The sequence below is a fragment of the Apteryx rowi genome, unplaced genomic scaffold, assembly GCF_003343035.1.
Source record: "Apteryx rowi isolate R43461 unplaced genomic scaffold, aptRow1 scaffold_793, whole genome shotgun sequence".
Taxonomy (NCBI): domain Eukaryota; kingdom Metazoa; phylum Chordata; class Aves; order Apterygiformes; family Apterygidae; genus Apteryx; species Apteryx rowi.
Window position 1 is genome coordinate 138,245 of NW_020451086.1, and position 11,077 is coordinate 149,321.

The 11,077-nt window shown below is 44.1% G+C and overlaps 1 protein-coding gene across 5 annotated transcripts in view; it reads right to left on the reverse strand.

Annotated features, from left to right (window-relative positions):
* Positions 1-9,296, reverse strand: part of GTF2A1 (general transcription factor IIA subunit 1) — a 31,452-nt gene extending 22,156 nt beyond the window's left edge. For 3 of the 5 annotated variants that reach the window (XM_026088892.1, XM_026088891.1, XM_026088890.1), the window contains exons 1-2: positions 8,886-9,181; positions 23-124 (exon numbers count right to left, since the gene is read on the reverse strand). In XM_026088892.1, the coding sequence (XP_025944677.1) occupies positions 23-124; positions 8,886-8,915 (132 nt within the window). In that variant the 5' untranslated portion in view covers positions 8,916-9,181. Of the gene's footprint in view, positions 1-22; positions 125-3,114; positions 3,263-8,885; positions 9,182-9,230 lie in introns of those variants that run through there. The other 2 variants (XM_026088893.1, XM_026088895.1) reach the window with 2 other exon arrangements.
* Between the last annotated feature and the right edge of the window lie 1,781 nt (positions 9,297-11,077).

Here is an 11,077-nt window from a genome sequence, read left to right on the forward strand (position 1 = left end):
AAAATTTTAAGTTACAACTTACTGTTTTGAGTTCCATAAGAACTTGTTCATCCACTCCTTCATCCAGAAAAACTTCTCTGACGTCATTGATGACATCTTCAATTACAGACCTGTATAATTTAGGCTTTAAAAAAGTAACTAGTCAGTGCCATTTGTTTAAAAAGATACACTATAACATTAAAATGAGATATTTGTCATTGAAAAATATCCGCAAACTGCATACAGAATAGAGTGCACGCTTCCGAGTGACTAGAGTTTCCAGGAAAGAAAGTATAAATCAGCAATAACAAAAAAAAAAAAAAAAAAGACAATTCTGACGGAGTGAATTCAAGAAAAAGAATACTTCTTAGTCTTCTATTTTTGCAACTGTGCTTCCATCATAGACTGGCAATAACTTCACATAATGGGCTCAGAATCAATTGTTATCGCTCAGGGGCAAGACCCTGAATTGCAACAGTTCCATGATAATGTTAGCTCAATACGTGCCACATCAAAAAAAAGCAAACCGAGTGTTAGGCAACATTAGGAAAAGAATAGAGAACAAAACAGAGAATATTCATTATGTTCTATGTCAGGTACTTATATAATAGTATACAGAGTACTCTGTAATTCAGTTTCTTGCCCATATCTTGAATAGTGCATGTATTTCTGGTTCCCTAATCTCACAATGCATACAGAACCATAAAAGCTTACAGAAAAGCAACAAAAACAATCAAAAGGTATGGAAAGTTGTTCCTCATACAAAGCTAAGGTAAACTATGGGAATGTGTCAAAGCTGTACAAAAGTTAAGAACGGTTCAAAGAAGGTGAAAAGGGAATGGACTATTCACTATCTTGCAATACAACTACGGGAAAAGAACTGTCAAGCTATGGAGTTGAATTTGAAACAAAGAAAAGACAGTTCTCCATTCAGCAATTTTTTTTCTTGCTTGCCAGTGTAACTGTCGGACATGCAAAAGTCTTTGCATGTTTGTAAAATAGGTCAAAGGATGATAAAGGTTCAAAAGGATACTACATAAATACATTAAAAAAAAAAAAACTTTAATGCTTGCTAATTGAACAGGAACCAAATCTGCCTCAGGAAGTTCCCAAGATGAAAATTGTTGGAAGACTCAGAACTGGGGCACATGAATGCCCTATTCTTCCACTGACATCTGTTTACAGAGACTATTGAAGACTTCTGCTTTCAATCAGTACTTCTGTTCTTACATTATAAACTTTTCAGAGGAAAAACTACACATACATTTTTATTTCATTAGGCTGAGTTCATACCTAAACTGTCATTGACAAAGTGAATTTAAAAATACAGGAACAATTTTAGAAGATTATAAATGCTTAACCTTATCAGTTAATGCATAAAACTTAACTCTACAGATCCACAAGATAATCGTACCATACGCATTCCACACTTTTCAACCAGATATTACAGCTTGGACCTCTGCATGGTGTATGAACCTCAAAGGGATTTTGGTTAGGTTTAAATACCTATGCTAGCTAATTGCAAGGTAGAGCTAGGAGTTCTGAATTAGCTTTGCAGCCTGTGAACCATGTATACTTCACTGACAACTGTTTCTGAGGCTGGCTGTAGACTTTTGCTAAACTAATCTGGAGGTAGTTGCAACTTTCTTTTAACTGTCACAGCCTTCTCCCCTACTCCATAATTTCCAGCCATAGCACCTCACTGAAACAGTAAACCCCAAAAGGCACTGTACACATCAGATATGTTGTACACGTACAAAGCAATCAACCTGCACTTATGTAGTGGGTTCTGCACTCCAGGAGGGTTGTGCCTCCAATGTACACGCAAAAAACCTACACTAAAGCACATGCAGCTAGACCAGCATTTTTAGGACTAGATAAATTTATTCCATACACTTAAACATTTATTTTATGCATATGTAGTTGCTTAATTTGTCCCAGAAGTACTGAATTTGTTACAGATATGCTAAAGATTATATTGCACATATGCAGTAGGTACATTATGGAATAAGGGAGGGAGAAGCAGCACATGATTTACAAGCCCAGGACAAAGTTAAGAAGCCAGTACGCACAAAAAGATTGAATATCATTATTTACAAATGTAAGAAAGCTTAAAGAAATGTACTGATATTACAAAGCAAAAAAAGAAGCTATCTAGAAGTCTGGAAACAGGATATTCTGTCTTGATGGTTGCTTAGTGCACTATGTCCTTAGCGTTTAAAACCCACAAGGATTCTGTGATGGGGTATTCTCAAATGATTTTTCTTAAAAAAAAACTTTGCCCAGAAAGTCCATACCTCAATATTCTGGCAGATGGCATGCTATAGCACCCTATTTTTTTCTTCATTTTACATTTCCACTGGTTTGCCACTTTTCAGCATTAAAACGTATTGCTGCAAATCAAGTGGCTGAAATGGCAGAATTTATCATTTTGTTACTTGCCTCTGCACAAGCTTTCTGACCTGAAGTAACAGGATAAGTCTGCCTTACTTGAAAACTATATTTACAGGAGCTATGTTCAAAACTCAACTTCTCCAAAAGAAGTAAAACATACCAGATTACTTTCAGAGAACTTTTTCTTTCAAAATAATACTACATACTTATGCATTTAAGCCTTAAGTAGAGCATTAATTGCATCAATACAGACATTTCAAACAGGCATTCAAAACCAGACTACTCTTGAGCATTAGTTTTCTAGCTCTGTGTAGCGAGAAAATTAGAAATGCCAGGCTTCATTAATAGGATTATTTTTCTACTTAGGTAATTCATAGCAGATGAAAATAGACATTCCATTTAATAACACTATGTCATATTACTCCTATAATCAAACATATTTCACAAAGCTTATAGAACGCAACTAGCACAGAAATGCTACTTGACCTACTGCACATTGTTGCTTATTGTATTAGAAGTGTCTATTGGAGTCAATACCACATTGTGCAAATAAAGATGCTTAACTTTAGGCACCTGAGTTGCTTCACTTAAGTCAATGGAACTGCCTGTGTATCTGAAATTACAGTCACAATTGTGGCAGGATGCAGACAGTGTTTTCTTCTTAAATCATCTTTTTGATCCACTTTACTACTAAAAACAAATTTATACAAACAGGCCCTAGTAAGTTCAACCAGCAGTTACCTCCTCCACTCTCCAGAGTCAGGCATTTTTTGTAAGGTGCATTTACAAAGCTTCGTCAGATAATAAAGCCCTTCGGAAAATATTAACCATCAGATACAGCAAGCTGACTCTACAGCCAAACAGTCTGCTTGGGAACATTTTCTTTTTCCTGTGTAATAAGGGAAAAAACAACTTCAGAAAACAGTATCCCACTCCTCAAGTGTTCAGCACTAGTTCAGGAAGAGAGCAGAAATTCACATTAAGAGTTTAGAGTTCACTGTATCACTTGATACTATGTCCTTCCGCAGAATTTCCAATATCCAACAGCCCAACAAACCTCCAAAGGACAACTGCACCACAGGCCTGCGGTGAGACTAACGCAAGGCGGGCAACAAACACACCAAGCAGTAGACACATCCATGCATCTCTTTGCCTCAGCTGCACAGCACACTGGGCATAAGGGTGGGTCAGAAATTTTGGACAGCATTCTAGACGCATACTATCACAGTACCCAATACATTTATGGTTGTATGATGAGCAGGAAAAAGAGGAAAGGAACATAGAAGAAAGCATCTGCACATTTATAATGGAACTGCATCTGTCCCCCTTCTCCCCCCTCCCCCACTTCCTCATTTTACCCATATATGTCTATATAATACTCAGAAAAATTATCTTATCTGGCTGAGTGCACTCTTATTAAACATCCAGCTCAGATGGATGCAACTCCTTCCATAAATGAGAGCAGCAATGCCTTTTTCAAGAGCCATCTACAGAGGAATTTTGAAAATATCACAAAATGTTCTCTTTTGCTACTTTAGCAGATGCAAATCCAGAGAGTACAATTATACAGAACAGCCTTAAGCCCTGGTCCTTAAAAGGGAGCAGAAAGCACTGTCTTAGATATATAGTGCTGGCTGTAACTATTGCTTATATGATACTCAAGCTGTTTATATAAACCACCTAAAACTCTCGAGTTGAATGACAAAATCATTTTCATACACCACTTGCTCACTCAAAAACTGAGAATGCAATTACTAAACAAGTCTAGAGATGGGATCCTCTGTGAGTTAGGCTTTCTGACTGATTTTCATATTCATTCAAAGGAGGTAATGAAAATGCAACAGAAATCATTCCCCTCAAAGTGTAAAATGCTAGTAAACCCTCTCTCCAGACAACTAGATCCAAACCCTTTGCACATCTCCTTTTTCCACTTTTTCACAACTTTGGTAGCCATGGAACAAGCATTTTCAAGAGACAGAGTTATACAAGTATACATAAAGAGAATCATCTCCAAATTTAAGTAGTTTTCTCATATTCCTTTAGTATAGTAGTTTACCAGACTAACCAATCACTTCAGCTTTACTGCATTAGACCTAAAGATATAATTACACGTTTAGATTACTGAGTCTTATGTAACAAAATTTAAGAGAAATCCCAACAATAAATTCACCTGGTGTTCTATAGAAACTTAAAAAATTACTATTAAAATAATCACGCTTTCATTTGGTTTATAATAAAGTGCCTCCCTCATAAAGTGTATGCTATTGTAAACTTCAAGCCCTTTTAAGAGCAAGCATACTCAAATTGCTCTTCCATAAACACTGTTCCAAACACTTACTATAGATTAAAGACAACAATTAAAATTCCTGATTTATTAGACATAACCGCAAACACATAGAAAAGGTTTGAAATCTAGTAATTCCCCCTCTGGGAACATAAGGAAATGACTGTGTCTCACTCTCTCTGTGCATCTTGTAAAAGAAAACCCTGAGTATGGTGAAGACACACACACTGAATCCACGAAGCAAACAGCAAGCTATTTTGAGAAACACCACATGCCTTTGGGGGCTTATGTTTCCTGCATTCCACCAGTGTTTCAAGGGTACTGAAACTGCACCTTTTTGTAGTTATTATTACAACATTCAGGATTTCAACAGTTGGGATTCCAATAACCAACATATTATGAAGAGATATATGCTGCACACTTTCTGCATTTGGCAGCAGTTTGTCCCTGCTTACTTCTGCAATTATCCCTGAAATGTCACTAATCAATTCCTCTGGCCTATGGAGCTCTTTTAATTATAGCTAAAAGAACACATTGTAAAGGTAACTAGTTTCAGTTACAATTACATCAAACAGGTGCATAAAAAGAAATAACACTTATAATACACATTTATAAGCAATTACTGAAGCTGTCTGACTTTTACAAAGGAATTGCTTTTGTCACCTACAAAATCTTTTACTGCAAATAAATGTTAACATTTAACATGTCCTGTATTAGGGACAACACACTTCTAGCAATTCAGATTTGATCAGATGTTGATAAGATGCTGTTAGCAAAGTCCAGCCTGCTAAAGTCATCATCCAGCTGCAGTATTTTGAACTGCTCTTATTCACTTTGATAATCCTATGGTAAGTGTAGCCATCATTGCTACTGAGTGAACCTGAATTTTACAAAGTTAACCATGCACTACTGATCGCAATAGGCAGATCTTTGCAAGGTTGTTCTGTTTAGCTGAGAATTAGCCTAAAGCATAGCTAGCTTCATCAGGCTCATTTTAAGTTTTGCTTTTGTTATTCTGAACAGAATGTTCAAACACAGACGTTTTCTGAGAGAACTTTATAGAAGTTTTGTTGTGCCAGTACAGACATACAGCCCAGAGAAAACAAGCCTCAGTAAATTGCTGCAACAAAGAGATTTACAAGTACTTTGAAGATTATTCACAGTGATGTCTTTTTTCTTCTATTCATTACTAACTTGGTAAAAAAAAAAAAAAAAGAAGAAGAAGAAGAAGAAAGAGAAAGAAGTGAAACCTCTAATTTACTCTACAGAAATAGAACCTTTTCTTTCAACTAAAGAAAATAAAGCCAGAGGTTTATAAAGAGAAGGATAACTAACAGATTTAGGTCACACAAACGATATGCATCTTACTGAGTAACTGCCCTGCATGTAATCACTGACTACTTTTCTAAGACTCTCTGATACAAAATCTGGTAAAGTATCAAAGCAACAGATGCTACTTTGCAAGTACATGATCCTACATCATAGGCAGGTCTGTGAAATTTCAAATTTGAATGAAAGAAAAACTAGTATGTTTTACATTTGCTACTATTGTTATTTTAAGCAGTAAATAAAGTATTGCAGTTAAACCAAAAAATAGTGAGAATTCTAAACTTTTTGCTCTTCCTAGACTGTAATAAAAATATTTGCAGGCTCATCAGCTTTTGTCACCAGAAGTACTCACAAATACTTAAGCAGTATCCTGTGGCCCATGACCCACAGACAAAACTTTAATATTCAATTAATGATGTTTTTAGCTCCAGAGCTGCTGTCAGACCACACTCGGACCTTGGCAAAGTGCCTAAAATAAGCACCACATCTCTTTTTGACATATCAGATCCGAATCATTTAGTTTTCTCTTTGCTACCCAGCAGAAAAACTATTTTGAAAAGCTTACGGGCACACAGGACTCTGCACTAGCTAAGGACAAAAACAAAACAAAACAAACAAAAAAACCCGCTTTCATCACAACATGGGAAAGGGTGGAAACTCTCTCCCTTTGTGCAATGCATAAATACAGGGGAAAGTCCATTTACACCAGCGACCGCCAGTCAGGAGAGCATCCCCCCCACTCAAACCGACAGAAAGCCCAACTGCTCTACAGCCCGCTAGCTCCAGCGACCGGGATGAAAGAGCCACAGCCCGGCGCAAAAGCAAACCCAGCTAAACCCGGAGCAGGATGCGAGTGACAAAAAGACTGTCTCAGCCTCTGCCTCTGATGCATGCACCTCCCAGCCCGCTCTCCGCGGCTCTCTCCCTATTTAAAGGCTGATGTGGTGTTTAAATGGAGAGGCGGTGACGTGGGGCTGGAAAGCACCTTCCCATCCAGGCAGAGTCTATATTAGAGAGCGGCAATAGCTCTATATAAACAGGGCAGCCGCAGGGAGGAGGAACACAAGGCGCAGGCAGGCAGAAAGGCAGGGCGGCCATGATGGATCCCGCGCCACCAGCCAGGGGCCAAGCCCGCCCGGATTCCCCTCCCGGTTTGTCTCGGCGTTGCGGGGGTGCGCTCGGGGCCGGTTTTGGCGTAGAAAAGGGGAAAAAGGCACGAAGCGATCGGTGGGGCTCGGTGGCTGCGCAGGTTTGTGTGACTGCTTATTGCAAACCTATGTGAATACCAGCAAAACAGCAAGCCACCCAAGAAGGTGCAGAAAGCACAAGAAAGGACGGGGGGGGTAAGAGTCTTGTTTTTGTTTCTTAAATAAATACTTCCTCGCTCGCTGGAGAAAAGTTAAGGGCTTTCGCCTCGCTTAGCCGATTCTGCAGGGCTGGGATAAGTGCTTTTCAACCATCGTCGCCTCGTTATAAAGCAACATAAAATGGCTCCAGCAGAGCTCGGGCGGGTTTCGCCTCACGGACACCGCAACACCGAAACCCGCCCGAGCGCCGCTTCCCCGCGCGCCGGGACGGCGGCGCCCGGCCCGGGGCCCGTGCGGGAGGGAGCACTCACAGGATCTCCAGGTCGCGCAGGGCTCGGAAGGCGCCGTCCTCGACGCAGCTGATCTGGTTGTTGTCCAGCTGCCTGCGGGAAGCAAGGGAGAGGGTGAGGGCTGGCCGCTGCCGCCGCTGCCGCCGCCGGGGCGCCCCCCGCCCCCGGCCCCGGCCCCATCCCCATCCCCGGTCCGGCGGGGCTCAGCTGCCGCTGCCGCCGCTGCTGCCTGCTGCCTGCCGGAGCCGCGCACTGAAGCCTGTCAGGTCTCAGTAAATATTAATTGCGCCTTTTTTTTTTTTTTTTTAAAGGCAGAAGGGAGTAATTTCATTACATTAGGGCATCCAATCCATTATGAGCTTTTACCGTCATGTCACTGAAACAATTTCATTAAGCTAAAGGCCTGTAAATCATTGGAGGTCACCGGGCTGCCCTTCGCGACCTCCCAGAATGCCTTTTTTTTCCTTTTTACTGGAAGTTGGAGTCCTCTGTCCTGACGGCACTAAATCTCCGGGCTTTATCCGCCCAAGAGCGGCGAGAGCGCCCAGGGAATACACCAATTCCAAATTAGACTCGACTAATCTAATTTTATAGTCTTTTTATTATTCTAAGCACCACATGTCTGTGGCGGCGCGATGCGGCTCCGCATTGTCAGTGGCCCCATCTGGTCGCCCGGTCCCTGCGGAGCGGCTTCGGGCAGCGCCGCCTCTCCCGGCGGCGGCGGCGGCGGGGAGCGAGCCGGCCGCGCATCCGCGCGCACCCAGGGCGCTCTCTTCCTTTAAAACGGGCAATTTAATATTTGTCATGTGGAGCGCTCCCGTTTGCCTGCCTGCAGACGGATGGTTTGCATACATTTTGCAATGTAAGTGGAGAGCGCGGTGCGGCCACATCTGTCTCTTTTGATTAGGAAATTGAAGTTAAGAGCTGTCATTTAAAATTCAGTGATTGCATTTTCTAACATGTGATCCTTTAAATTTTACATATAAAGAAATAAATCTATGTACCTACTCATGTGCAAATACAATGTCAGCATTTCAAAAAAAAAAAAAAAAAAAAAGATAGTTGCACACTCCTGACTTACTATAGCCCCCTTTTGCAGAGCAGGAACTGTGGATTTGCTGAGGCAGGGAANCCCTTCCCGCCGGGGGGAGAAAGAGAGAGAGAGAGAGAGAGAGAAAGAGACGGGACTGTCCGAGGCGGCGGCGGGCGGGAAGCAGAGCGGGGGAGGGGGCAGCGAGCCCTGCCGGCCCCCGCTGCCTGCGCTGCCCCTGGGCCCCCCTCGCCCCCCGACCCGGTCCTTACCACGGGGTTTGTGTTAGCCGAGCTCGCCATGTCCCGAGCCCCCCGGGACGCCCCCAACCGCGGGGGGAGTCACCCCTAAAACAATAAACCTGCCCGGCTGCGTCCCCCCGAAACCGCGCGCGTCCCGCCCCGGCTCACGGGCAGCCCCGCGGCCTGGCCCGGCCTCTCTCGCCGGCCCTGGGGCTGCAGCCGCCGCCGCCAGCCGCCCGCTCTGCCCGCTTCGCCCCTTTATATAGCGAGAGCCGAGCAGCTGCGCGAGCGGCCAGGCACCGCGAGAGCCTGCGCGAGAGCGCGCCGCTGCGAGCGTGTCACGTGAGGCGCCCGCCCCGCCGCCATGACACTTACTGAGGCGGAAGTCCCGCGGAAGGTCGCGCACCGCGTTCCCGCCACCGCCAGGCTTACCGAGGCGGAAGTCCCTGCGTTGACGCCTCCCCGGCTAGAGGCGGGGGGAGCGAGGCGTGCCGGGGCGGTGTGCCGAGGCACCGCCCCTCGCCGCGTGATGTCACCGCGCCGGGCGGGGCGGCCCCCAGCGGGCCGGGTCCCGGGGGCTGCTGCGATGCCCCCGGCAGCCGTTACGCCGGGTGTGGGGGGGGCGACTCGAGCCGAGCTGGCGCTATCTGCCGGTCGTGACCCAGCAGCCCCCGCCAGCCAGGCACAGCAGGGCTTGAGCCACTCCGACTATATTTGTCGGAGCAGTCTGCTCCCTGATAATCTAACAGCAGCAGAACCCCCCCGCCTAGCATTTCGGGCCAGAAACGGCTCTCCCTGCCCCCTAAGGACACGTCTTGCACTCAGCCTGGCCCCGTGGGTGCTTGTGCCTTCAGCCACAGGCAGTTAAACAAAGGACCCAGAGGCCTAAGGCCTATTTCTGTCAGCCACAGGCCCCAAGGTGCTTCCAGGCCCTGTAACGCTCTCTAGGCTGGTGATAGGAAACCTAGGCTACAGCTGCCCAGGAAGAGAGAAGGCAACATCAAGGAAATCAGCAGTATCCTCCATCAAGGACTCACTGTGGCCCACAGGCAATCTTGTGATGGGCAGGACTGCTTCCTTTAGCTGATCGTGACAGAGTCTGTGGCCACAGGATCTCCCAGCTGCATGAGGAGTTGTCAGAGCCATGCCTGTTGGCTTAACTTCCCTTTTCCCTCTCTTTATTGCCTCTTCTTCCTTCTCCATTCCCTCTCCTTATCCCTCTTCTCCACAGCAACCTGCAAGACATATAATGCAGGAAAATCCTCTCAACCATGAATGCTGTTAAGTCAAAATTAGGTTCACCACTGCCATCTTCACTCAGTCCTTCTTAGTGCAAATTTTGAATCCAACTCATCCCCTAGATCATCACCAATATGTCACCTGTATAAATTTCACTCAAACATAAACTAAAAGTAATGCTGAATTCTGACTCTCCACACACAGAGCATAGCATGTTACATCTCTTCAGCTTGAAGACTGTGCTACAGACTAGATTTATGTTACCTTCAACCTAAGGTCCACCCATCAAGTAGCAAGTCTGAGAACTCCTGTTTGGTATCTTTCAATAGGAGCGAATGTGTTGGCCGATACAAAGACCTTCCCCTGCCATCCTATTCTTCTAAGTCCTTCGATTCTATAGTAATGAATGCCTCCTCTCCCATCTGAAATGCAGACTTTGTATAGGGACATGACTGATTTACAGTGGGCCAGCTGATGAACCCACTCTTCATTGTGTATACTGCTGGAGCCCTGGCAGAAAAATAGGTAAAACTTCATAAACTCTGCTAGCAGTCTCATATTCAGCCTTTCTCAGCTGTCTACTCCACCTTTTTGCTGGGCCTTTCCACTCCCATGGCAGAAGTAACAGGATTTAAAGGGTTCTGCTTCCTCAGCAGCCATAATTCATGATCTAACATTAGCTAAACCATGAATGAGCTACGGGGACTGAAATACTAGTAATACTTTACTGCCTACTTAGAGACATCAAAAATGATCTCGCATAGACAGTTTGTAAATTGGGGTTGTAAATTGTCTAACACTCACAGCCAAAGCTGCATTTTCCACAGCTAAAGTAGTTACACAAATAGTTACTCAAAACTTGAAGATGATGTTTCAGTGAAGTTACATTTATTTTCTCACAACTGGGACAGTCTGAGTTCACATATAGTTAGTTTTCTCACTCACGCTCTTTCTCTCATGCTGCTGAAGCAACTGGCAGTGAC